This window comes from Phaseolus vulgaris, chromosome 9 (genome assembly GCF_000499845.2).
Source record: "Phaseolus vulgaris cultivar G19833 chromosome 9, P. vulgaris v2.0, whole genome shotgun sequence".
NCBI lineage: Eukaryota > Viridiplantae > Streptophyta > Magnoliopsida > Fabales > Fabaceae > Phaseolus > Phaseolus vulgaris.
The window spans coordinates 23280905-23307300 of record NC_023751.2 but is presented as its reverse complement, the minus strand read 5'-3'; the positions used below and the strand labels follow the sequence as shown (position 1 = coordinate 23307300).

The 26396-nt window shown below is 33.2% G+C and overlaps 2 protein-coding genes across 3 annotated transcripts; one reads left to right on the top strand and one right to left on the bottom strand.

The window, feature by feature from the left end:
* Positions 1-1629: 1629 nt before the first annotated feature.
* On the top strand, positions 1630-15911 carry LOC137820092 (translation factor GUF1 homolog, chloroplastic). The gene is made up of 22 exons (XM_068623895.1): positions 1630-2023; positions 2111-2287; positions 2418-2504; positions 3117-3173; positions 3295-3360; positions 3679-3741; positions 4603-4647; positions 4746-4846; positions 5351-5447; positions 9970-10041; positions 10390-10544; positions 10657-10714; positions 11140-11220; positions 11356-11442; positions 11581-11652; positions 11798-11932; positions 12038-12111; positions 13114-13201; positions 14748-14825; positions 14935-15010; positions 15356-15396; positions 15668-15911. Exons 1-22 carry the CDS (start codon positions 1766-1768, stop codon positions 15761-15763), a joined length of 2064 nt encoding a protein of 687 aa, XP_068479996.1. The 5' UTR covers positions 1630-1765; the 3' UTR covers positions 15764-15911.
* A 3099-nt stretch (positions 15912-19010) lies between these two features.
* On the bottom strand, positions 19011-25322 carry LOC137821852 (protein PSK SIMULATOR 1-like). 2 transcript variants are annotated; one of them, XM_068626630.1, is made up of 12 exons: positions 24916-25322; positions 24400-24716; positions 23955-24047; positions 23762-23849; positions 22801-22853; positions 22090-22186; positions 21845-21914; positions 21473-21576; positions 20121-20237; positions 19596-19672; positions 19414-19458; positions 19011-19307 (listed from the first exon to the last, which is right to left on the bottom strand). In XM_068626630.1, the coding sequence occupies exons 1-12, from the start codon at positions 25123-25125 to the stop codon at positions 19154-19156; spliced, it is 1425 nt and encodes a 474-aa protein (XP_068482731.1). In that variant the 5' UTR covers positions 25126-25322; the 3' UTR covers positions 19011-19153. The 2 variants fall into 2 exon arrangements, with proteins under 2 accessions (XP_068482731.1, XP_068482730.1); XM_068626629.1 differs by having other exon boundaries at positions 22090-22190; positions 22802-22853.
* Positions 25323-26396: the final 1074 nt, after the last annotated feature.

Here is a 26396-nt window from a genome sequence, read left to right as displayed (position 1 = left end):
CTACTGAAGTCTTTTTCAAACTTTTGTATTTTAAACTCATTGTTTACACAATCTTCTTTTCTATGGTTGTCTGTACTTCTCATTCATAATGGAAAATACCAATTTATTTAGTATGACTGTTATTTCCAAAAATTACCATTCATCATTTCAATACCTAGAAATGTAACATTTTTTTCCTTTTCTTTATTAATTATTAGTTATTATTTATAAATTATATACCTTTCCACAATCACACCATTAGTTTGCATTTCTGAAAAGTTTCTGAACTTTAATCTACCTCTACCCTCTGTATACTTTTATCTAGTAAACCACTTCAGTGTTTCATTAACTTTTAATGAACAACGCAGACTCAACAGAAATCATAAGCAGGAAAACAATAGGTACATTCAAGAGCATCATCCTTCGGAGGTATATGTTCTCATATTTATTCTCCATATGTTATTTTTTTCTTTCCGTTTTAGGATTAACTATTCTTTGTCAACATTCTCATATTATGCTTATATTATCATAGTATGATTTTTTTGTGGATGGGGCCTTTGCAATAATATTTGGTACGAAACTGAATTTTATATGGACCCTTGCACATCAAAAGGAAATATATTCAAGGTACGTTATAATATGGACATGCATAATCCCTTAATGGTTAAAGGTTGCGATGGAGTGCGCGTTAAAAGAAGGATCTCATCAAATTGTCTTCCGTTACGTGGGGATAGCTGTTTTGATGTAACCATATTTGAGGATACGTTGTCCGAAACTACTACCGTAGAGATTGAAAGTCGAAGCTCACTATCATGCACTGCATTTTACACTAACTTTGGCTGCTTTCGAGTGCACAACAAGTCATCTGATATCTTTTTTTATAACTGACTTTTGCTTTACATATATTATATGAAATGATTTTTTTTTCACAATTGCAAATATTTAACTTTTTATTGTTGTGTAGGATTTGCCTGTGACTTTCGCAGTTTATGTGCGAAGAGGTAGATTCCAAAATGTCACTTTGCACGGTCCAAATGAACAAGTGCAATGCAAAGTTCTAATCCGAAATGTTTCCAAAAAGACTGTCAAATTGGGAAGTGGATGGAAAGAATTCTATGGGGAACACTCACTTCAGGAAAATGATAAAATTATTTTTGAAGTAGATGATGATGAACATACATGACAACACTTTCGAGTTATCATTATGAAAATAATTTGATTGAAAGTTTATTGTAATATATTTGGGAGTCATGACTGTTTTTAAAGCCTGATAAAAAAGATAAATTTTTAAATTTAGTTGGACTTAATGTGTACAACGGTTGCTCAAACATTATTAATATTTATAATTATTATATTTCTGCTTTCTAACTTATGTTTTTTTTTGTTATTTGGTATTTGGTTATTTGGTATAAATGTGATATCTTTGTTATATTGAATAAAATTTTTTTATTATTAAAACATTTCAATGTATAAATATTTTTATATAAGACACTTTAAGACATCTTTAATGCAAAAAAAAAAAGTTAAAATATATTACCTACATAAATTATAATTATTTAATTATTTATTAATATATTCTTTTGCAAACAATCTTTCCCGGGTTAATAACCCAGTAACATATATAAAGATATTTTTATTTTATATAGACCCACAGAGGTGCAGGAAAAAATTATGGGAGTGCAGGAAGAAACACACTCGAACGGATCCAGCCCAACTTGATCCAGCACAAAAGTTAAGTTGAAGGCTCGTGTTCCATTGGCAACGGTGCAGTAGAGTCACACTTCCAATGGCCGCAGAAATTTGTGGCGCGTCTCTATTCTTATCCGTTAAAACTCAACTGCAACAACCACACCACCACCAACGCGCGCTCTTCCATGCTCAACGAAGCAGAACAAGAAGAACCACTACCAGATTCCACTCATCCAAACGCTGCCTTAGTTCCGTCTTTCCAAATGCTTCCACGTTTCGCTCCGGCGTTTTGTGCCAGGTCGCCAGCACCGACTTCGACTCCGCCGCCAAAGCCGGCGAACACCGTCTCTCTAAGGTATCACCATTAGTTACATTTTGTCGTATTTCCCCAAATTGCCCGTCGTTCGTAGCAGTAAACATGTTTGGATTGTATTGGTTTTAGGTGCCGGTGCGTAATATAAGGAACTTCTCCATCATTGCGCATATTGACCACGGGAAATCGACGTTGGCGGATAAGTTGCTTCAGGTTACTGGCACGGTGCAACAGCGAGACATGAAGGATCAGTTTCTCGATAACATGGACTTGGAGAGAGAAAGAGGCATCACTATTAAGCTCCAGGTTCCACCATTTCCTAATCCCGTATTATATTAGCTTAATCGTGTGTGAGAGATTGGGAAATGTGAGTTTGAAGTTGTTTTTCGATGTTAAGATATTTGAGAAGGTATTTGGCTGATTTTTATCATGGCAGGCAGCTCGAATGCGTTATGTTTTTGAAAATGAACCTTATTGCTTGAATCTAATCGATACACCAGGTCATGTCGACTTCTCCTATGAGGTATGTGATGTAGTTAGTTATACGTACATGCTAACTGCCTATCTGTTATATGCTTCTTTCTATTGTATTATTTTTTGCACCAGTCTTGTCCCATTTCATTTCTTTTTGCTTCAAATTTAGGGACTACAACGACATGTAACACCTATATGAACATTGAACAGAGAAACTTAAGCACGACTGTCAGTCTTGTGAACTCTCTCCATCAAGTTGTAGTTTCAAGAATTTGTAGGCATAAATGGCGAGCTTTTGAAAATAAATTGGTTTTTCAAAAAAGAAACAGAAAACAGAGGACGGCTATCAAATGTGGGTGGCATTCTATTTGATCTCCGCCCCCACCTCTCTTTCCTTCTCTTTTTCTAGAACCTTTTAAGAAGCCACATCCTTTGTTTTTAGCTAACAATGAGAACAAAAACTGCATGAAAATGTAAATAAAACGCTATATATCAATCACATTTTAGAGTTTCCATTTAGTCTTTCTAAATGACACTTCCCACTCAATTGGGTTTGAGTGTTGGAAATGAACATAATCTTCTTTTCTTTCTTTTTTGGTGGCCGTTAAACCCTTCTCAGAATCAATACAATAATACATTGTGACTATTCAACTGTGGCCAGGTTTCCCGGTCACTTGCTGCATGTGAGGGTGCTCTTCTAGTAGTAGATGCTTCTCAGGTGAATCTCTATGCTTTTATTGCTCTTTTTTCCCCTCTGGTTTTATTTCCTTTATCATGTGAGAGTGATCTTTCAGTAATTCTTGTTTATGCTTTTGCAAAAATTTGCTTTCAAATCACAGGGTGTTGAAGCACAAACCCTAGCTAATGTTTATTTGGCTTTGGAGAACAACCTAGAAATCATCCCTGTGAGTACATTATTTCTGTTATTCTACTTTTAACTTATATTTAATTTTTGTTTTAGTTTACTGAGATACACATTATCCTTTATTGATGCTATTTTTCAATTAATAAACCCAAATATTTCTTTTTTTTTTGGGAAAAAAGACCACATATTTACACTTACTAAGCAGTTGTGTAATTTTGTGGCATGGCTCTTTTCAAAATAAGGATGAATTGTTTTTGTATTTTTTTCATTACTTTTCTGAAGTCATAAAATCATGAGATAAAATGTCCGAATGTGTTGCATGTGTGCATGTTTAGTAACACTAGATATTCTGTAACAGGTTTTGAACAAAATAGATCTCCCAGGTGCAGAACCAGATCGAGTTATCAAGGAGATTGAAGAGGTTTGTCTGCCTACTTAGACCGCTGATATCATATTCCTAGTTTAAATTTTTCAGTTTCACATTAAGATAGTCTAGGACCCTTCTCATTAAGTTACCCTTATGACACTATACTTTTCCTTTTTTTGGTAAGAAAGGAATTGATTAGGATAGAGGGCAACCGTGAGCATAAGGGTAGAGCACTACAAGAGGCTAGAAAAACTACTCAATCCCAAACGAACTTAATAGAAGATTGGGGTCCCCAGGATTATAGCAATTTCTTTACAACCAAATACACAAAAGTGAAGCTTGAGAATGCCAGCAAACTTTTTGGCATTATAAAATTGATATGTTCTTTGATTGGAGCATACCTGTACTGATCATTAGCTTATAGTTCTGTTAGAGTATGGCCTTGACAACTGTTATGGTTCAGTAATCCAGGGGAGCATGTTTGGTGACTTTAAAGCAGGAACTGCACCATAAACTTGCACAATTTAATGGATTAAATGGCCAAATAATCAATTATTCACTTGCAATAAACAATTAAAAGTCATTAAAAGTGCATCTCCGAGACTTTTAAAGTCTATGATAGACAAAATAATCAATTGATATGTATTCTTTACATAATAACACAATAGTTTCTTTTTCTCAGTTTCTCTATCTCTCTCTCTCTACTATTTTAACACATTCTTAAGTCTCATTATTCCTAGTTTAATTACTACTACTAGAATGGTTATAGTTTCACTGCTGGAGATATACATTTTTAGAATGGGTTAACTAGGGCATCCTTGCATGAGCATTGCTAGTTTGTTTATTTATTAATTCTTGAATTATTTTTATGATATTGATAAGAAAAATCGTGAGTGGAATTGATTTCTTGTATAGATTGTAGGTCTAGATTGCAGCAATGCGATTCTCTGCTCTGCAAAGGTTTGTTATTGTTCTTTCATTTCCTGTTGTTTTCTCTGGTTTATGATTTTACGTTAATATGTACATGTTTCTACGTAATGAAGTACTTTCTGCTGTAGGAAGGAATAGGTATAATTGATATTCTCAATGCGATTGTTGCAAGAATTCCCCCACCTGAAGATACATCTAAAAGACCGTTGAGGGCTTTAATATTTGACAGGTACTGTTCATTCTTTTCAAATGTTATCAGACTAATCCATTTGATGATAAATATAAGCAGTATACTATTGATTCACATAGCTTGTCCTTTTAGATTTGGATGACATTGATACCATGAAATAATTTTGGTAAGGTCCCTACAATCTAGAAATTATAACATGTTGAATTAAGACTTGGTATACTAATTGTAAAGTTCAAGGATCTAATTTACATGTCTAGGCTTCATCCCATACTTTAGGTAATTCTTTTTCTATGTAGTTTGTTGTTGTGTGCTTAATGCAAGTTCAGATACCTGTACTTTATGCATCTATTTGTTATACAATTACTCTCTACAAAGACATCCTTGGATGCAATAGCTTTCATAAAGATGTGAAGTATTTACATGGATAAAATTCCTTTAGTATGTATGGCTGGTTAACCCCCCTTGCATGTTGTTTATGCTAATATTCTTTTCATGTGGTATTTATCCTTTAGGCACTCATATTTATTATTTCTTTAAATGCAGCTACTATGATCCATACAGAGGTGTTATTGTATACTTCCGAATTGTAGATGGGTCTATAAAGAAAGGTGATAGAGTTTATTTCATGGCTAGTGGGAAGGTATAGTACGTTTGCTATTTTTTGATCCCTTATTCTTGCCTGTGGTGACAAACTGTTAGTATAGTTGCCTGTTTGTAATAAAACGGAAAATGATTAATCTGAATGAGAGTAGATTTTATTCAATTGATTGATTTGAATACATTAGCCTCTATATATTGAGAATTTTAACTCTAAAGTATTGATTACAAAGAGATCTCTAGAATATTCTAACACTACACTTAATTTCCTACAACAACACTCCTCCTCAAGCAGGTATTTAAGATAAATAAAAGAGACAAGATATTTTAGAGGGCTTAATCACACACCTCTCTTATGTTCACCTTTATATTGATATAATTCTGATACAATAAGTAGAGGGGAGAACAAATATCAAAAGCCAAAACTAGAGTCCTAGGTACATAGATAGGTACAACTCAGCAATTTTCCAATACAACTACTTACTACCTATATTTAATACCTATGCTAACCACCCCCCTCCTTAAGGAGCATACAAATTGTATATACCAAGTTTGGAACAAATAAATTCAATCCAAGGTCCCCTTAAGGATTTTGTTGACACATCTGCAAGTTGATCATTTGATCATTGAATCTGGCAAACTCAGTACAAATTTACTTGGATAGCAACTTTTCCTGAATAAAATGACAATCAATTTCTGTGTTTAGTTCCCTCGTGGAGAATTGGATTGGAAGCAATGTGTAGAGCATTTAAGATAATTTAGAATAATTCTCAGCCATTTCAAATCACGCACCCCATGTGTCATAGCTCAGAATTCAGCCTATGGAGTAGACCTTGCAACAATGTTTTGTTTCTTCTCCAAATCACCAAATTTCCACCTAAGAACATGCAATATCCCGAGATGAATTTCCTATCTATGATAGACCCTGCATAATCTGCATCAATATACACCTTCATTTTTAATTGTTCATACCTTTCGAACAATAATCTCCTTAATGGATTTGTCTTCAAATATTGAAGGATTCTGTTCATGGCTTGTAAATGTCCCTCCCTTGGATTATGCATTAACTGACTAAGTACGCTCACAAAATAGGCTATGTCAGGTTTAGTGTGGGCTAACTAAAGGAGCTTCCCCAAAAGTCTTTGGTATTGGCCTTTATTCATAGTAGAACTACCTTTATCACTCCTAATTCTATGGTTTTGTTCTATAAATCTTACCTGTTTGATTGAGAAGATCATGAACATACTTTTTTGGAGATAAAGATGCCTTTTTTTCGAGTAAGCTACTTCTATCCCAAGGAAGTACTGTAATTTTTCTAGATCCTTCATCTAAAACTGAGCAACAAGCTTTTCTTTCAAGATTTGTTTTTCGTATTCATCATCTCATGCAACAATCATATCATCAACATAGACCAAGAGTAGAGTAAGTTTACCTTCTAGTATGGTCACCTTGACTCTATCGATACCCCATGGAGATCATAGCCTAAGTCAGTCTACCAAACCAAGCATGGGGTGACTGCTTTAGTACGTAAGCTTTCTTCAACCCGCACACTTTATTCCCTTCTTCAATAGACCTAAAACCTAGAGGAATTTCCATGTAGACTTTTTCCTCTAAATGTCCATGCAAGAAAACATTTTTCACATCAAATTGTTGCAATTTCCATCCAAAATAAGTTGTCAATGGGAGAATGATTTTAACAATATTCATCTTTGTCAATGGAGCAAATGTCTCCTTATAATCAACACCATAAGTTTGAGTATATCCTTTAGCAAACTAACCTTTCTTTGTAAAGGTCTTATAAACACATTTGCATCCTACTGCCTTTTTATCTAGTGATGCCTTTTTATCTAGTTCTATTTTTAGTTAGAGTACATATTTGCAATAATATTTGGGATACTTTGTGGCATTTTTACTACTTAATGTAGTTATTTTAGTGTTGTACAATTAATTACTTTGAATGATTATGTTGTTAAAATATTTTTTTTTATATAAAGTAAACTCTTACGAATTGAGTTTACTAAACTCTCACGAGTCTACGGAGACTCTCGAGTTTGACAACCTTGAACACGGGTACAATCATCAATGAAAGTGACAAATCATTTAGCACTAGATATACTAGAGTTTGATGTAGGCCCCCAAACATCAAAATGAACCAAATCACAAGAATGAACCCTCTTTGTATTACTATGAGGGTATGTGGCACGATGGTGCTTTGCAAGTTGAAATACATCACATTTAAATGGCTCAATAAGGAGGGGAAAGACTCTTTGGAAAATATGGAGGGGAACATAAACTTTAAAACGAAAAAGGATGGAAGTCCTCGACGATGGTGGAGAAGCCAAATTTAGAGGACTCAAAAGTAGTGCCAAACTTGAGACAAGAGATAGACGCTTGTTTATTGATCCTATCCTTAGTTCCAAAGTTGTTAAAATAATATAACCCTCTCTGCTCCTTAACAATTCCAATTGTCCTTCCCATAGTAAGATCCTGAAAAACACAATGAGTAGGAAAGAATGTTACAAATTAATTTAGGTCATCGTAAAGTTTTTTTAACGCAAGCAAGGTTATTAGAAAGTTTTGGAACGTAAGGGACGTCTTTAAGGCTGAGAGATGACGAAAGAAAAATATTACCACGTCCAACTATTGGGATACAATACAGGTCCCATTGGCAACAGTAATGTGGTTATCAGAAAGAGAAACATATGATGTTAAAAGAGATGGATGAGGGATCATATAGCTTGTCGCACCAGAGTCTAGAAGCCAAGAGTCCTTATATAAAATTTTAAAATTTTAAAAGAGGAGTTCTTACCAGTCATGGTTAGGAAGCAAGTACCAGAAGGTGGCTTATTTATGAACTCTGAGAAATTTTAGACATTCAATTTCAGCACGTAATGCAAACATTTCTTCTTCAATTGAAAAGGATGAAGGAGTCGTGCTAGAATTTTCATAATCTGATGTTGCCCGATAAGCCTTCCTTGAGGGCTATCCTTTTATTCCAGCCAAACGATTGAGAGTTTTCTTCTTTCCATGTAGCGTAAAGCAAGTCTCGTTATTGTGGCTAGATTTCATACAATGAGATTACCAACAATTCTCTTTGTCTTTTAAGTTAAGTTTCATGTTTCCAGGATTTGAGGTCCCAGGTTTGGAAGCCTTTTTAGAGAACATAGCAGCTCCTTCAGTTGAGGGCTCATTCATCATGACCATTCAACGAGTTTCCTTACCTCGGACAATGTAGAAGACTTCAAAAAGAGAAGGAAGTATTTCCTTCCCAAGAATTTGTCCTAACCGGATAAATATCTGAGACCATTCAAAAACTAAGCAAGAGTGACAACATCTCTGCTATTTTCAAGATTCAAATTTTGATGCTGGTCCAAGTCAATCCACAAACCTTTCAACACTACCGGGAGAGTGCCTTGCTTGGCTCCAAAGATCTTTGTTTCTAACTCATAACATGTAGAGATGTCTTATTGCATAGAATAAGTATTTGCAATGTTTTCCCAAATTGCATGGGCACTGGAGTAGAACGTATAATTTCTCTTGATTTCTATAATCATGGATCCCCATAACCATGTAATAATTCGTGAGTCATCACTGTCCCAAATTTAGAAAATTAGGCTTGTCCTGAGATATGACCTCTCCTTCAATATGGTTGAGCCTACCCATACCCTTTAACATGCATCTGATAAATTGAGCTCACCAAAGATAAGTTTGACCATTAAGGTGACTGTCATAAGGCAGGTGCAGAAGATCAACATTGCTTAGTGGAGTTGGCATGCTTAAATAAATTGGGATTCCTTAGCCCCCCTCATAAATAAAATAGAGAACATTAAGACAACAGAACAGAACAATGTTGTCCATGAACAATGCTCCTTTTAAAGGAGAGATGCGCAACCCAAGGAAAAAGGGAAACACTGGCAGATTTGGAACTTCCATCTTCAGGCAGCTCTAACGACACAAACGGCAGTGGGAACTACTTTCGGGCGCGGCATCACGTGCCAGAAAAATGTGGCTCGCAAAACTCACTCGCGGAGAGTGATTGCGTATGTGCAGGTGTGTGATAGCTCCGATGGCGGTGTGACTCTGGCAACAGACAAATTGGAGGATGCCTATCTGATTGGATGCTACAGCGGCAGCTCCGGCAACAATAGCTGCAGTGGAAACAACAGTGACAAAACCACGAGTTCGGTTCTTTTCATGCAATCCCCAATAATCAAAGGAAATAGGTGCACCTCAGGCAACCCTAAAAAAAAGAACCGTAACTAAGACGGTAAAGAAGAGCCCCAAGATCGAAAGCTCTAATATCAACTGATTGATTTTAAACATTACATCAGCATCTCTATATATAGAGTTCTAACCCTAAAGTATTGATTACAAAGAGATGTCTAGAATCTTCTAACAACTTCTAATATTACACTTAATATCCTACTAACAACATTTATCAAATTTTTAATTATGACTGCAAACAAATTCAAACAAGTTTTAATCTATAATTGGTAAAAACTTGGTCATTGTGGTGACCACTAATGTTCTCTGAAGTCTGAAGGTAATTGATTATTAAATTGCAGGATTACTTTGCTGATGAAATTGGAGTTTTGTCTCCCAATCAACTACAAGTTGAAGAACTGTATGCTGGTGAGGTAAAATAGTACTTCTGGATGGTTTAATTAGCTGGTTGATGTATTTCATATTGCTTATGGTATTTTTGGTTTGTCTCTCCTATCCTTTTTTTTGTAACATATCGTACGTACACTCTATGAGAAATGAGATAAAAGACTTAAAAAATGGCATAAAAAAGATGACACAATGCATGGCAGTGGTGTATTGTTTCTGCTGAGTAACTATGCATCTGTATGTGCATATTTTTAGCTGGCATGACAATTCCTTTCTATGGTAAATGCATTATTGTCATTTTTGTTCTCTAAAGAAAGATAAAATAAACATTTTTTATTCATTATTACTGATGATATCTTGTTGTGCTTTAATAGGTGGGCTATCTCTCTGCATCAATAAGAACAGTAGCTGATGCTAGAGTGGGTGACACTATTACTCACTATGGCAGAAAGGCTGATAAGTCACTCCCTGGATACGAGGAAGCCACTCCTATGGTGTTCTGTGGCTTGTTTCCTGTTGATGCTGACCAGTATTTATCTCTTGTTGACTCTCTTCTTTCTTGAGCAAAACAATTGTATTATTACTCTTGAATGTATCTGAAATTAATCATTAATGATTCCCTTATTATCATTTATTGTCAGATTCCCTGATCTGCGTGATGCACTTGAGAAGCTACAACTCAATGATGCTGCACTAAAGGTTATACTGATATGTTTGAACAATGGTTTATCTTTTGTTTCTAGACTTTTGGCAAAGGAACATAATTTGGTTTTTGGTTATTCAATTTAATTTTTTCTTGATTTAGTTATAATTTCCTTTTATCAATTTGATATTTCTTTAAACTGTGATGTTTATTAACTTATTCAGTTGTACTTTTGAATTAGTTTTCTTTGGTGAGAGAAGCATTCAGAGTCTGCCAGCCATAAAGTTTATTTAAACTACTCGATTGAGATCTTCATGTACAGCTGTTTTTTGACATTTGGTGGATTATAATATACAATTTTATCCAAAGTTTGGCACCAAACAATTCTTTTTCTTAAATATCCAATTTTCTTAGAGTCAAGCGGACAATGGTAGGGTTAGTGATATATTGAAAGACTTCATTTTTCTTTTCTGGTTTACAGTTTGAACCTGAGACCTCGAGTGCCATGGGATTTGGCTTTAGATGTGGGTTTCTGGGTCTTCTTCATATGGAAATTGTCCAGGTTTGCATTTGTTGAAGTATCTACACTTTGGCTTTCAGAGGAAATGCTTGAATGTTCTTATATATGGCATAATTCCCAGAAATATGATTTGTCATTTTGATTAACTATGGAAACCTGGTTTACTTTGCATTACAGGAGAGACTTGAGAGAGAATACAACTTGAGCTTGATAACAACTGCTCCTAGTGTTGTGTACAGAGTAAACTGTGTAAATGGTGATACTGTAATTTCTTCTCATTCCTAAGCTCCCTTTCTATGTAATAGTTTTTTGGGTGAACTACTTGTTAAAACTGAATATATGCTATTTTTTAAATGTCATATTAACGCCATAATTTTTGTCGGAATCACAAAATTGTTGAAGGTTGAATGCTCCAACCCATCATTACTTCCTGAGCCTGGAAAAAGGAAATCAATTGAGGAGCCATTTGTTAAGGTTAGTTCTTGCACTTTGTTCTCTTTATTGTTCACCTTTTTCAAGAATTAGAACAGTTAGGGGAAAACATTTTAATTCGGAAGTTGTGTGTGTGTGTGTGTGTGTGTTTATTGTCTTTATTTGTAATTAATGTAGTTGTGTACAGATTGAGATGCTTACACCAAAAGACTACATTGGTTCACTTATGGAACTGGCACAAGAAAGAAGAGGGCAGTTTAAAGAAATGAAATTTATTGCTGAAAATAGGGCATCACTTGTCTATGAATTACCATTAGCAGAGGTAATCTCGTACTTTATTTCTTTTCAATTAACCTTTTAACCATGCTTCTGTTTGACTAGTTTTGACTTTCAGGTGTCTGAATTGTTTTAAATGTCAATTTTGTAGATGGTTGGTGATTTCTTTGATCAGTTGAAGTCAAGAAGTAAGGGTTATGCTAGTATGGAGTATACGTTTGTTGGGTAAATGTCTCCAAGAGCATAATTTATTGATAATATTCACACGAGGTTCTGTTGGCTTTCAAGTTACTGTTGATTACTGTAAATACCCCCGACTCTCTAGTGTAATCAGGGTAGTTTTGATAAAATAAGACATACCTAATGCTTAGGGACTGTAAGTTAATGTAGGCATCACTGATTTTTGGATTGGCTTCTAGACATGGAATCTTTTCAATTGTAAAAACCTACCAATAAGACATTTCTAAGGCAGGAATGATGGGCTTCTTAAGTTAAATAGATGTCTATGAAGAAGTTAGACGAGAGAGCTCTAAAACGGTTGAGGTGCATAAATTAATTTTAACTTAGTATGTGCTTCAATTTTGTTTTTGTAGAGCTTATTTCTATATAGATGTACTCTAACAATCATGTAAAAGAAATTTTATGTCTAGACTCTGAATATGTGATTAGGTGCAAAGTAATTTTTAGATTATCTATTTTTTTAGAATTGTCTAAAGTAATAATTGTTTTTGTAAAATTACTAAAAGGGGTATGAAATTATTTATAGTCTCCAAAAACAATCCAATCCTAACACACTTTTATATGAGAATTTTAATTCATTTTATCCCTGAACTCATTTATTTTCTCTTCCTGTAAGTGTTTATTTAGAAGTTTATCAAAATTGGTGATTTATCATCTTGTAAATGATGCACAGTCTTAGCATGACACATATACCTTTAACTCTGGATCAGAAGAGGATGAATATTTGAAGCACATAATAATTTTATATATAGTTGTAAAGTTATCCTTGCGCATTATTAAGTATTTATATATTATCTCATATACTCTTAACTCTGCGCCAGAGGAGGATGAACTTTATTTTTTTAATATTTCAAGCACATAAAATACTTTTATATATTAGTTTTAAAGTTATGCTTGCGTATTATTAACTATTAAGTATGGACTGAGAAGGTTGTCTTTCCAAAGTTTCTCATAAGGCTCTAATGCTTTCTTATAATTAATTTTCAGGTACGTCGAAAATAATTTAATTAAACTTGACATACGGATAAATGGTGACTGTGTGGAGCCATTGGCCACAATTGTGCACAATGATAAGGTAACTTATAAATTCTTTCTGTTTTGGTCTATGCATGGGTTGGAAATAAATATATGTATCTGGCTAAATGTAATTTTCCTGTCAATAGAACTTAAGGAATCATACTGGTTTGGAGAAACCCTACTTGAATATATGATTTTCTATTTTTTCTGAAAAAATTGTCTGGTAAATAATTCTTTAACTCTGATTGCAATTGTTTAAATGCAAGTACTCAGGCAGGCATTTAAACTGAGGAGAAGTGACCCTTAATTCAGTAATCAGAATAGTTGGTCAGACCTGTAATTCTTATTTTATTCAATGAGAATAAATAAAAGAGAGTTAGTATAATGAAAGAATTTGTATTTAATAGAAACTAATAAAAAACACATTTTTGGTCTATTACAGCTTGAAAATTGCCATTTGCTGGAAAAACCTCATTGGACGAGCTTCTCCATTAGGACTTCTAATAGATAGAAATATGAAGAAAAAATAATTAATTTGATTTCTCCATAAGTTAAAATTAGTTTATGCATAAGTTAAAAATAAAATTTTTGAGAAGTTATATGAGTGCTTCTTCAAATTAGTTTATGCATAAACTATTAACTTATATGGAGTTATATATATATATATTATTTTCTTTTCTGTTCTCGAAATTCTCATGGAGAAATTACGAGAGCGCTTCTTCTAATTAGTTAGTTTATGCGTAAACTGATTTTAACTTGTGAAGAAATATATTTCATTTTTTTCTTTTCTCTTCTAAAAATTCTCAAAGCTCGTCTGAATAGATCCCAAGTAATCTCAATATTGTGTTGTCTATTCTAGCTTTTATTACTGTTGTTAAAAGATCTCAATTATTAATTGCACGAGATAGTGACACTATCACGACTATCTTGGCGGTTACTGTGAACAGGAGCCAGCCCCTCCAATTTTCTGTGTAGCTGACCAGTTTTTTTGAGGGGTTGTTTTATAATTCTCCCTTTTTTCATTGGAGTGTAGTAGTGAAGTATTTGTATACAATCATTACACATCCTGCGTTTTCTTGTGTGGGCGTACATTTATCTTAACATTATCATTTTGCTTCTATTTTTTCCATATTCTCCCTTTAAAGCTATGATCCTAAATAAAAGGAAAAAAATTGTACGGCTTTGATTCAAACTTAAATGGTTTATTTAACTATTTAAACTACTATATTCCTATCAGTGACGTGTAAAACAACAGTCTTAGCCCTCCACTTAATCCCCCGCATCTCAGCGTTAATACCTATTTCACTACACTACTATCTTACTGATTCTTCCCCTTGCACTCACCTCAAGTGCTGTTGTCACTTATTGCAGAACTTGAAGTATAAAATATCACAAGATACTATTTTCAGTATTTAAAAGATTGTCTACGGCTCACTTGGTTTACTGTTTATGTTTCACTGCTACTCCCGTCTGCATAAGCTACGCTTCATCATATATTATATAGGCTACACCATTATAGTTAAATTTGGCTGCATATCCTGTGATTATACTTAATTTTGATGTCTACAAATTATCAGAAAATCAACTGAGGCTTTTATTTTCAGGCGTATTCTGTGGGAAGGGCTTTGACTCTGAAGTTGAAGGAGCTCATACCACGACAAATGTTTAAAGTACCAATTCAAGTAAGCATCGAGTACACTTCTAATGTTAATTTTTTTTTAAAAAAATTGTTCAAAATCATTAAGCTAACCATGATAACATTAACATATATGCTTGCTTTCTTTATTCTAGGCATGTATAGGATCAAAAGTGATTGCCAGTGAAGCGATATCTGCAATAAGGAAGGATGTACTAGCCAAATGCTACGGTGAGAGAATATAGCAAACCTTAGGGGTTGTCTTGCATAAACATGCTTAAAAATATTTAAATCATTATTACCACCAGGATGCCTCAGTAGATTTTGGGTTGCTATTTGTTCTTAAATGAAATCTTTTAACTTGTTTTTTCGTGTTCCTCTTCCCACATATTTTGAGAAGATTTCCTGACCATGTGGCTCTTCATATTATAAGTGAAATTTCCTTCTTATGTAGATATTTAGAAAATAGAAACTACGAACAATATTGTATTTGGTACAACACATCCATCTTTCACTTTATTTTTTCCTCGTACTGATCTGATTGCCTGAATTTATTTTTTCTCTTTGATGTTCTAGGTGGGGATATTTCAAGAAAAAAGAAATTGCTTAAGAAACAGGTATGTTCTAGTATAAATTCGCAATTTTTTTGTTATATTAAGGCTATCGAAATGGATGTCTAGTATGTATATAGTGAACAGTGAAATATGTATAGCTATAGATGTGTGTCTCACTTCAGCTTCTGTAGTATTTTGTGTTAACAAAGAAAAATGGTTATTACTTCATTAATTGCGTGGTGGAAATGTAAAATTACTTATACGCAATTGATGTTTTAATTCTGATTTATACCTTGGATTGTTCATAATACTATTATCGTCTATTTCCAACCAGGCTGAAGGAAAGAAAAGGATGAAGTCTATTGGTAAAGTTGATGTTCCCCAAGAAGCTTTCATGGCAGTTTTGAAACTTGAAAAGGAGGTAATATGATTGTGTTTACGTGTAAGTTGCAGCATGATCTTAAATTGTAAATATATTAAGAAAATATTAGAATCTTGGTCTCTTTTTGTTTGGTATAATTGTTCAATTGTAATTCTATGATTCTCAGTTGCATTATATAAGATTGGATTCTTGATAAGTTCTCTTTAGTTTTAAAAATTGATATATAGTGTCAAGGTTCTAGTTAATGCCGTAATCGTCGAGACTTTTCTTTATTGACAGAATTCGGCCACCTGAAATGATCACTTACTAGTTTATTGATTCTGCCAATGCTAAATTACTAATATATACATATGCACAAACTATAGGGACATAATTATAAGTGGGATAGCTACAATAATGATGATAATAAAGTTATATTTTTATTATTTATAACTTTGGTCTCTAATATTTTTTTAATCGTTTCGTCCTTAATAATTATTTTAATTTTTTTATCGCCAAACCGACTAACATAATGCTTTAAACAGTTAACTAAAGTGATTTAGTTAGTGTTTTGAACAGTTTAATTAAAGATTTTTAGAAAAGGTTTTAGGGACTAAAAGTAAAGGAACAAAAAGAAATGTGCGAATGTGCGACATATAGTGCAGCACCTTGAAATTTGTTTTATAACATTGTTTAGCAACAAATATTTTTAAAATTAAAATTGTTTTCTTAAAATTACATTTGACCATGATCAAAACTTGTACCCGAAGTTAGATCACAAATTATTGATTTAATATTTTTAGGTAACTGCTCATAAATTCATTTAAGAGTTAGTAACTGCAAGTATTATAAATGTAATTGTTAGCAATGATAATAAAATGTCTTCCTCTGATTTATTCTAAAAAAACAACATCAGAGCTATCTTCTTGAGGGATCTGTGAGGTTAGTAGAGTGCATCAAGGAGGTTTCAATTTTTCAGCAATGGTACCACCTATCTTTGATGGAGACAATTATCAAATGTGGACTTTTCGTATGAAGACCTACCTAGAAGCATTGGATTTATGTGGGAAGCTGTAGAAGAGGAAATTCAATCTCTTCCAAAAAACCCTACTATGGCACAAATAAAATCATAGAAGGAAAAGAAGATGAAAAGATCTAAGGCAAAAACATGTCTATTTGCAGTTGTATCTCCTATGGTATGGTATTCACAAGGATAATGTCCTTGAAGTCAACAAAAGGAATTTGGGATTACCTCAAGACCGAATATGAAGGTGATGAGAGGATTCGTGGAATGCAAGTGCTGAATCTAATCAGGGAGTTTGAACTACTGAGAATCCGTAAAAGAGTACTCTGACAGACTTCTAAGCATTGCCAACAAAGTGAGGTTGCTTGGATCTGTGTTAAAAGATTCAAGAATTGTGGAAAAACTGCTTTTAACGATTTGAGAGAGGTTTGAAGCCACCATAACAACACTAGAGAACACAAAGGACCTATCAAAACTTTATCTTGCAGAGCTCTTAAATGCTTTACAAGCAGAAGAGTCATGAGACAAGATGGAACAATAGAAGGAGCCTTAACCGCCAATCATGAAGATGAGACAAGATGAAAAAGGTAGCCAGATCAAGCCGAATCAGCAAGAAAATGGAGAAGTTGTTGTACACAATAACAAAAAAAGGAGAAATTACCCTCCTTGTAAGCATTGCAACAAGTTAGGTCATCCATTGTTTAAGTGTTGGAGAAGACCTGATGCTAAGTGCAACAAGTGCAATCAACTGGTGCATGAAGCAGTCATTTGTAGAAACCAAAGTGAGGAACAAGATGTAAACCAAAGTGAGCAACAAGATGTAGATGCTCAATTTGCAAATGAGGAGGATGTACTTTTCGTTGCAACTGGTTTCTCCAACAATATTTCAAGTGCATTGTGGCTAATTGATAGTGGATGCACAAATCACGTGACTTATAACAAAAAACAAAAAACTTTTCAAGGAGTTGAAGCCTTCAAAAATTTCAAAGGTCAAGATACTCCATGAGGGTCACATTTCAGTAAAAGGAATAGGAACCATTGTTAGCAACACATCATTCAGGTACTAAAACTATTACTGATGTGTTATATGTACCGAACATAGAGCAATTTATTGAAGATAACCACTATTTGATCAAGGATGCTACAGGACAAGATTTGTTCAAGGTACAAATGAGAGACAAAAGTTTCTCATTAGATCTATGTCAGGAGGAGCTGACTGGTCAAGGACTTCTCAAGATGCAAAAATCTGGTCAAGAGAAATTTTTGATAGGTCCTTTGTGTTCTCTAGGGTTGTTATGGTGCCTTCAGTTAAAAGCAGTTTTTCCACAATTCTTGAATCTTTTAACACAGATCCAAGCAACCTCACTTTATTGGCAATGCTTAGAAGTCTGTCAGAGTACTCTTTTACGGATTCTAACTCCTTCATTCTCTGCAGTTCAAACTCTCTGATTAGATTCAGCACTTGCATTCCACGAATCCTCTCATCACCTTCATATTTGGCCTTGAGGTAATCCGACTTCAAGGACATTATCCTTGTGAATACCATAGGAGATACAGCTGCAAATAGACATGTTTTTGCCTTTGACCTTTTCATCTTCTTTTCCTGATTTTATTTGTGCCACAGTAGGGTTTTCTAGGACTGAATTTCCTCTTCTACAGCTTCCCACATAAATCCAATGCTTCTAGGTAGGTCTCCATACGAACAACCCACATTTGATAATTGTCTCCATCAAAGACAGGTGGTACCATTGCTGAAAAATTGAAACATTCTTCCATTGATACACTCTACTAACCTCACACATCCCTCAAGAATATAGCTTTGATACCAATTGTTGGTTATTTAGAATAAATCAGACGAAAATATTTTATTATCATCGCTAACAAAGTACTTGCATTAACTGACTCTTAAATGATTTTATGAACAGTTACCTAAAAATATTAAATCAACAATTAAAATAGAATAATAAAATATCACGTGTACTTATGTGCATTTATTTGCTATTTGCAGTTAAAAAACAAAATTTCCAACACTTGAATTATAAATGCATTCAAAGATTACTTTAACTCGAAATTTAATTATAAACTACGCATTAATTAAATTTAGAATCAATATTTTCTCTGACTCAGCCAATTTCTTATGTAAAGAGTACAAAGCTCTTTGCTAGCTATGGCAGAAAATTATTCTAGATTATTTAAGATTGACGTGAATGGACCAACGGAGTTCTACTATGACAAATAAACAAAATATTACCCATAACCTTACATGACTGATAGTTCAACTGATAGCCAAACTAAGAATAAAGAAATCTATTTTTTTATTAGTTTCACGGGTAGTGTTGAGTTAAAATATGTAAATATAAGTTACAATTCCTAAAATCAAGAGATTTATTTGGACAGCTAATCCGGCAATTGCTTCCTTTGATGGGATATCTTACTTAGCCAGCAATAGCATCACAGTCTGTCTTACGTCTGATGGCCAAGCGATGAAGCCATAAGAGAAGTTCAAGAATATAATGGTCCACTTTATCTTTATCTGCATGGTGGAATGTCTCATTCCACATTACACCACCCTTCCTGTTTACCTCATACCTTTAAGAACCAACAAAGTATTTAAATAAATAAAAAATTAATATACAAAAAGGAAAAAATGTACAGATTTCTAACTCAAATATAGCAGCAGAGAATTGCTGCTTACCTTGTGTTTGCCCACTGCCCAAGCCAACCAAATCTATGATGTGCTCTGGACCAATTTTAAAACAACCAAAAAAAAAGGCCAAAAAGAATTAGAGTTAACTTGTATGAGGTAGATATAGTGATGATAGAAGGCTTTTCATATGGGTAGTTAGGAGCTAGTTGACAACAAGCCAGATATCTTACTTGGATGTCTTAGTGGCCATGGGAACCAACCAACGTAAGGTTTTATTCATCTCACTTTTTATATCGGCTACACTTTGCTGCAAGACTCAAACGGCAACCATGAGGAAAGAGTAAAAAAGAACAAAATGTGGAAAGATGAAAGTAGAAGAAAAGTTATTCTTCAAAAATTAAGCATTTTCCGCGGCATTCTAAATATCATCATGTTATGCGGTGACTAAACAATCTAGCCAAGTACGAAGGCATGTCCTTTGGTGAAAGAATCATTGGTAAATTAAATTGAGGGCGTTCAATATGGACTGAGTATGATGAGTGACTGCTTGATTTCAATGAGGAGGTTGAATGGCGTCATTGTTTAACAGCTATATAGTTGGTATACTTTTTATTTTCCCTTGTCTATTGCGGGCTATAGGCAAAGTGTGCATAAACCTTAGGCCTTTTTGTCTATTCTAAACTTTCCTTCTATCTATTTTTTGTGGTTTTTTAACAGAAGTGGTAATAATAGAAAGTATCAGCAGTTAATCATACCTCTTCTACAGCATGAAAGGATGGTAATTTAGAACGTAGAGCTAATTTTATATTAGGAGGCAAGCTTTGATAGAGTGAATCCTTTGTATTTGCAGCAGACATGGTTGATTTGGTTACCTGAGTGTCAATGCCGGATACAGCACAATGTTACTCAAATGTAGTTTGCTTAGAATCACACAAATTTGAACAACTATGATTAGTATATATAACTACACTACACCTTATTCAATCTTAGAAAGTACAGGGAATCATTAGTGAACAAATCATATCCCAATATCATATAACTAAGTATGAATATAGAATCTGATCAAAACATACGAGTACGAATGTAAAATTTCATGGATATATATTTCAATCTCCTAATTTATTTTAGAGGAAATGTGGTGCGTTATGATCTAGATCAGGCTAAGGTGTTCTCTGACTAGAATGTGTTATGTACGAGAACATGGGAAGGTATGTTATTTGATGCCTTGACAAATTGGGAAGTATCAACTACGGCCAAGCAATGGTTGAAAACCAAAAATTAAAGAAAACTTTGAATTTTCCTGGCACAGGCTACGCTATGATTTAGGTGTTGGATCTAATGCAGCATGGAAAAAAAGGCACCACAGTTACTTTTCCATTCTTAAAGTACATGTAGAAGGCAGTGAGGCATGTTGATAAAAATTAACCACGAAAATACCAGATTTTCTTTTCTTTAGAGGCAGTGTGCATTCAAATATTCCAGATTACAAACATGTCTTTCAAAAATCACAAGTCATAAGAACCTTCACAAAGTTATGCAACAGCTATAGACAAGGTTCATAAACATTAACAATTTTCCTCCTAGTCTTATTTACATCACATTACAAACATGAGTAACCAAAGACATCCTTAGTATTGAGCTCACTGTCGTAAACCAAATATTATATATTTATAAATTTTGAGGATCATCCGTTTTCACTTGAAAAAAAGGGGATCATCTAGTTTCAAAGTCCAGGTCACAGGTGGTGTAGCAAACTGAAAGGCAGTTAGTATTAGAAACTTGAAAGCACATAAATTTTCTACCAAATTGGCACCATCTGATGTGAAGGGCAGCCAAAATTTGTATAAGTCAAATGCTTCGCTTTGCTGCTGATTCTTGGCTGAGTTTCCCTCTTAATTTTATTGATTAAAATAAATATGTTTACAGCCAAATCCAAATATTTAATTACATCAAATCTGAAAGTAATTAGGAAGGAAGTTACAGAGAAGTAGCACAATAGAAATTCAATACTTAACGACAGAAGCTACTCTAGAAATTCAATTTCTGGTTCAAGATAAGGAAAAAAAATAACAGAGATAGAATGGATTAAATATAAAGATCAACTCACAAGAGTATCGATTTGACGCACTATATTTGCATAATGCAAAGCAAGGCCTGCAGGGCCCAATCTTTGGCAATTGCTCATGTGTCCAATTGATGGTTCGTGATCATCTGCAGATGCCCATGGATAAACATTACAGGTATGTAGAATATAGATTTCATTTAAAGCTGGATTTTACCAGGAAAATGAAATGCTTCTACCCCACCCTCTCCCCTTCCAAAAAAACACCCACCTTATTCTCCCTTTCTAATTTAAAATAAGAATCACTTGTGTTAATTAAGTCCTGACATGGAAAAGAACTGATATTTAATGCTTAATATTAAGTGGGCCAGAACAGCATTACAGATCAAGGGAAGCAAACATAATCTAATGGCAAACCTGTATTGCCAAAGACATTGATTATCTCCAAATGCAAAAAAAGGACAATATCTACAAGCTTCTCCATAACCTGTAATACATTAGATTATGAATTATATTCAACTTTTGCATTATTTCTCTATAGTATATTTGGCATTATACGTGGATCGGATGGAATGAGAATCTAATTGAGGATAAAACAAACAATGAGGAGAATACTGAGCGACAAGATAAACATATTTTGCTGAGAAGAAATCTAATGCTACCTCCTCCAAACTTCTAGACCAGAGTGATTTTTTCTTTAAATGACTAATTTGCTTCTTTCGATTTTTAATTTCCGCCGTCAAGACTGCAAGGTCATCATCACCTATAGGATAGAGACCACATAAATACTGCTCAATATACTGAAAGATAAAACTTTTGAATCAGAGTGACTTTTTCTTCAAACATGTGCAATATATATAGTTAACAATCATTCAGGCCCTCAGACAACACTATGTAGTTTTGGCTCTAAACAAAAAGAAAAACAAATATTACCAAAAAAGTAAAGTAGGGGTTTTTGAAAAAGTTATCTGTCTGTAAAGCGTTAAAAATTAAAATTTAACAGGGACATAAGATACAAAAATAGGATACGACTAAAGCAGTGTAGATAACTATAGTGTACAGATCCTATATTCATTTCAGAGTCCTTGATGAAAGAGTTGTTGATGCTAGCATATATCTTTTAAACATTTTGCATGATCAGTGTGGACCTTGTCCCAAGGTTCTACACATTCTCACCGACTAAATGATGGCTCTATTTCCAACTACAACAATAACATTAATGCCAAATTATTCTTCACTTTAAATTAAGTCTCTAAGAGCTTCAGATTTAAGATTAAAAATTGCTACATACGAATACAAAGACAAGATGCATATTATGCTATGGCCCATTGGTAACATTGAACAACTCCCTCTTTGATCCTCCAACTCACTTACGTTGAAAATCTTGTTGAAGTTTATCCCAAGCATCTAATTCATGGTACAATTTCTGCAGCCACAGACAATTGTGTTCCAAATTTAGAATTAAACCCACAGAAAAAAATACTTAGTTGAATAAAAAGAAGATGCATAGAGAACTTGGTTTCGGCAAAGTAATAGAAAATCTAGAAGATCAAGTAACTGCAAAATGGGAGAAAATGAGCAGAGGAAACAAAAGGTGCAGAAAGAAGACACCTCAGGCAATTTAATAAACCAATTTATATAAGTAGTATATACAACATTTCCACAATTACTTTTAATAACATTTAATTTGTACAGTCAAAATAAATGAGTAAAGATTAGATTAATCAAGAAGGTATCATAACCATCATATTGGTTTCATTTCTAAAACACATGTGTCATTATGAAATTTTGGTACATATTCAATTCCAAATTTACATGATTGGTAGTTACATTATAGGGTCATAATGGAGAACATGATCAAAATGAGTAGTTAAATCACTTAAATGTACCTACAGTTACTACAGAGCTGAAGCAGATGAACTCAGAAACTCCCATTATACCTTTGTAAATCATGATTCGTCTAAAAGGTATTAAGTAGGACCCGAAGAAAGTGATGGAAAGAAATAAAGCCCTTTGCAATTGATATGTATGCAATATGAGGTAAATAGTTTGAAATTCTTCAACTATTTCCCCTATAATGAATTTCTGAAAAATTACAAAAATAAATTGATGGATAAAGTATTTCCTATTAGAGGACAGTCACTCATTCAACTGGTTAAAAATGTTGAAAGTTGGCTTCATTAGCAATAATTTATAAATTCAATTAACCACTTGACTTACTTATTCTTATATTGCAAATGCTTTTCCAATGAATCCCTTTCCTTTTTAAGTTTTCTTACATTATCAGCTTCAAAAGTTACTATTACCAGTTATTGACACAAGGAATACACTCACAACTGTAAAATGAACCAAAGTCATCAAGCGTTGCGTTGTTGATTCTGCCTCGTCTCTTGACAGTCTTCCATTTAATTGTCTGTTAATTCTAAAATTTACAAAGGAAATACAACAAAGAATAAATGAGAGGCTAAATAGTTTTTTGATGATGAATGAAAGGCTAGACAAATTGAATGAGTACAATTTATATTACTTCTCTAAGTAACGGTCTAAATTGTGCCACTGAGGATCCTTCGAACGATTTCCAAAACGAATCACCTCATTAGAAAAAACTTTCAACTCCTGCCTGACAACATAATCCAAAATGACATACACTTGATATTTCGTTTTATAGAGCCATGGTAATGCAAAACAATAAACTAGTTAAGGTCTGTTTGCATAAATTTCTCCAGAAGCACTTTGGAAGAGAAAATGTGAAGAAAAGACTAAATAAATTTCTCCAAAAACTAAAATTAGGTTATGCTAATTTGTAAAAACTCTCTCATGTTAGGTTTTTAGCTTTTTGAGAAGTTTATTCCATTTTTTTTCCTTTTATTTTCTTCTCCAAGTATTTATAGAGAAATTGGTCCAAACAAACCTCTTAGTTTATTGATGGTACAGAACTCATTCTTAGTAATTTAATTTAACCAATAGTTTACCTCTTGTCTGCTGCAACAATCCTAAGAAGTTCATTCATATCTTCTGATATTAAATTCTGCACACCCTTTGAAAGAAGCACCTTTTCTTTTAAATGCCTAATACTTTCTGCGGACAGAGATTCCAGAAGATTAAAACCTTTGACAATTGTGTTTGCAACCTCAAATGCTAAAATTGAAATTCCATTCCCCTTAATCGCAGCTCCAGAAGCAAACCCATTGCCAGCATTTAGACTTGTAATGCTGCTCCCAATGGTATCCAAAACCATTCCACATCCAATACTTCCAGCTCTGCCCAAGTGTAAACTCACCTCTGAGACCTGAAAATCAACACTTCTTTGGATAAACTTCCAAATAAACAGTTATAGAAGAGAGAGACAAAAAGTAGAATAAATCAAACACCCTCCAAAAAGTAGAATAATAACAGTTACTAATAAATATACCTTAAACCCAGTTATATTTAGCAGAACACACAAGAGTGAATGATTTGAAATCAAAATTAAAAACCAACCAAACAACCTTTGAGATTGATCTTGACTTGTGGAGAAAGCAAACATCGGCAAAGCATGGGATTCCATCATAGAAATGTTGGTCGAAAACAGTAACTCGTTCTTGCACTTGTGTTTGTGGTTGCAGATTATTCCCTTCAATTATGCCCTGTTGTGTGTTTGTGGAATCAGTGGCCCTGTTGACATGATGAGGCCTCTTTGAATTTGAACCCCCTGCCATTGCTGCACCTGAGACTAAGAGAGTTCAACCTCAACACAAAGGATCATCACCTTCACCTTCTTCTCCATACCACCCTCAACTATAAATTGATAATCTTCAAATAATACCTTCTAAGCAATTTCTCATTAACATGGAAATTGCTTAGTAGCTGCGTTTCAATATCACACGCAGGCACGTTTGTATGAAGAAATTTTCCCTTCTTTTCTAGAAACATTTTTTTATATATCATAAACTCTAATAAATTAATTTTTTTATTAATTATTCACGTCAAAATATATTCTTTATTATTAACAAAATTATGAAAAACCAGTCTCAGTCATTTTGGATTGAGTTTTTAGGAAAATATGCTTTATTTATAATAAAATTAAAAGGAATTGCAACTTCTTTTGGTATTATTTTCTGTGTATAAATTGAAATGATTATTATGGATAAAAATAATAGAAGTGAAAAAGGTCCATTTTTCCCTTTAATTAGGTAAATTAAGAAAGTTTTATTACTTTTACATACTAAATTATTCATATATAATAAATAATTAAAACTTCATTTGTAAATATTAATAATTTAAATTTTATTCTTATTCTTATATATTTTTTATTATAAAATATTTTAATCTTTGAAATTAATTTTAATTATATAAAAAGGGTGCGGGTTCACTTTGCAATCCTTAAATTTTAGCATTATTTTAACTTCTATTATTCAATTTATCATTTTTAATACTTTTAGTTATATTAAATTTCAATAACTTCAAAAAATATTAGTAATCAAAACGATACTATATCACAATATAAATTATTTATTATAAATATAAATAAATTTTATATGTTTAAAATTTCTAGTTATTATATATGTAAAAGCATTTTTATATTATTTGTTTTATTATAAAAATAAACATATATTTTACGCACGTAAGGCCTTTACAAACTATATTGTATTAATCTTTTACTTTTTCATAGGTAAACTATCTAAGTATTTGAGGAAAATGGGTAAAATTTTAAATGCTGACTTTTTATATTAGGTAATTTGTACAGTAATAAGATTTTAATTTACTATTTTTATTTAGTTATCAAGGTTTTCAAAACAAAAATATTTTTTTTATTTTTATAGTTCAGGGGTTTAAAATTTTATGTTATGGGAGGACAGTTCAATAAAAGAAATTACTAGTCTTTGATGATAGATTTATAATGTTATATGAAAAGAAGTCATGATTTGAGATAGGTGAAGTTTCATGGGAAATTGTGGAAATTAAACTAACTTTGACACTTCAACAACCA

Coding starts and splice junctions, on each gene's coding strand:
- LOC137820092 (XM_068623895.1), top strand. CDS start 1,766: ATGGCCGCAGAAATTTGTGGCGCGTCTCTATTCTTATCCGTTAAAACT. Junction 10,715..11,139: donor TCAATGATGCTGCACTAAAG/GTTATACTGATA, acceptor TCTGGTTTACAG/TTTGAACCTGAGACCTCGAG. Junction 11,653..11,797: donor TTGAGGAGCCATTTGTTAAG/GTTAGTTCTTGC, acceptor AGTTGTGTACAG/ATTGAGATGCTTACACCAAA.
- LOC137821852 (XM_068626629.1), bottom strand. CDS start 25,125: ATGGCAGGGGGTTCAAATTCAAAGAGGCCTCATCATGTCAACAGGGCC. Junction 19,459..19,595: donor ATGGCCACTAAGACATCCAA/GTAAGATATCTG, acceptor AAATTGGTCCAG/AGCACATCATAGATTTGGTT. Junction 19,308..19,413: donor GGGCAGTGGGCAAACACAAG/GTAAGCAGCAAT, acceptor TGGTTCTTAAAG/GTATGAGGTAAACAGGAAGG.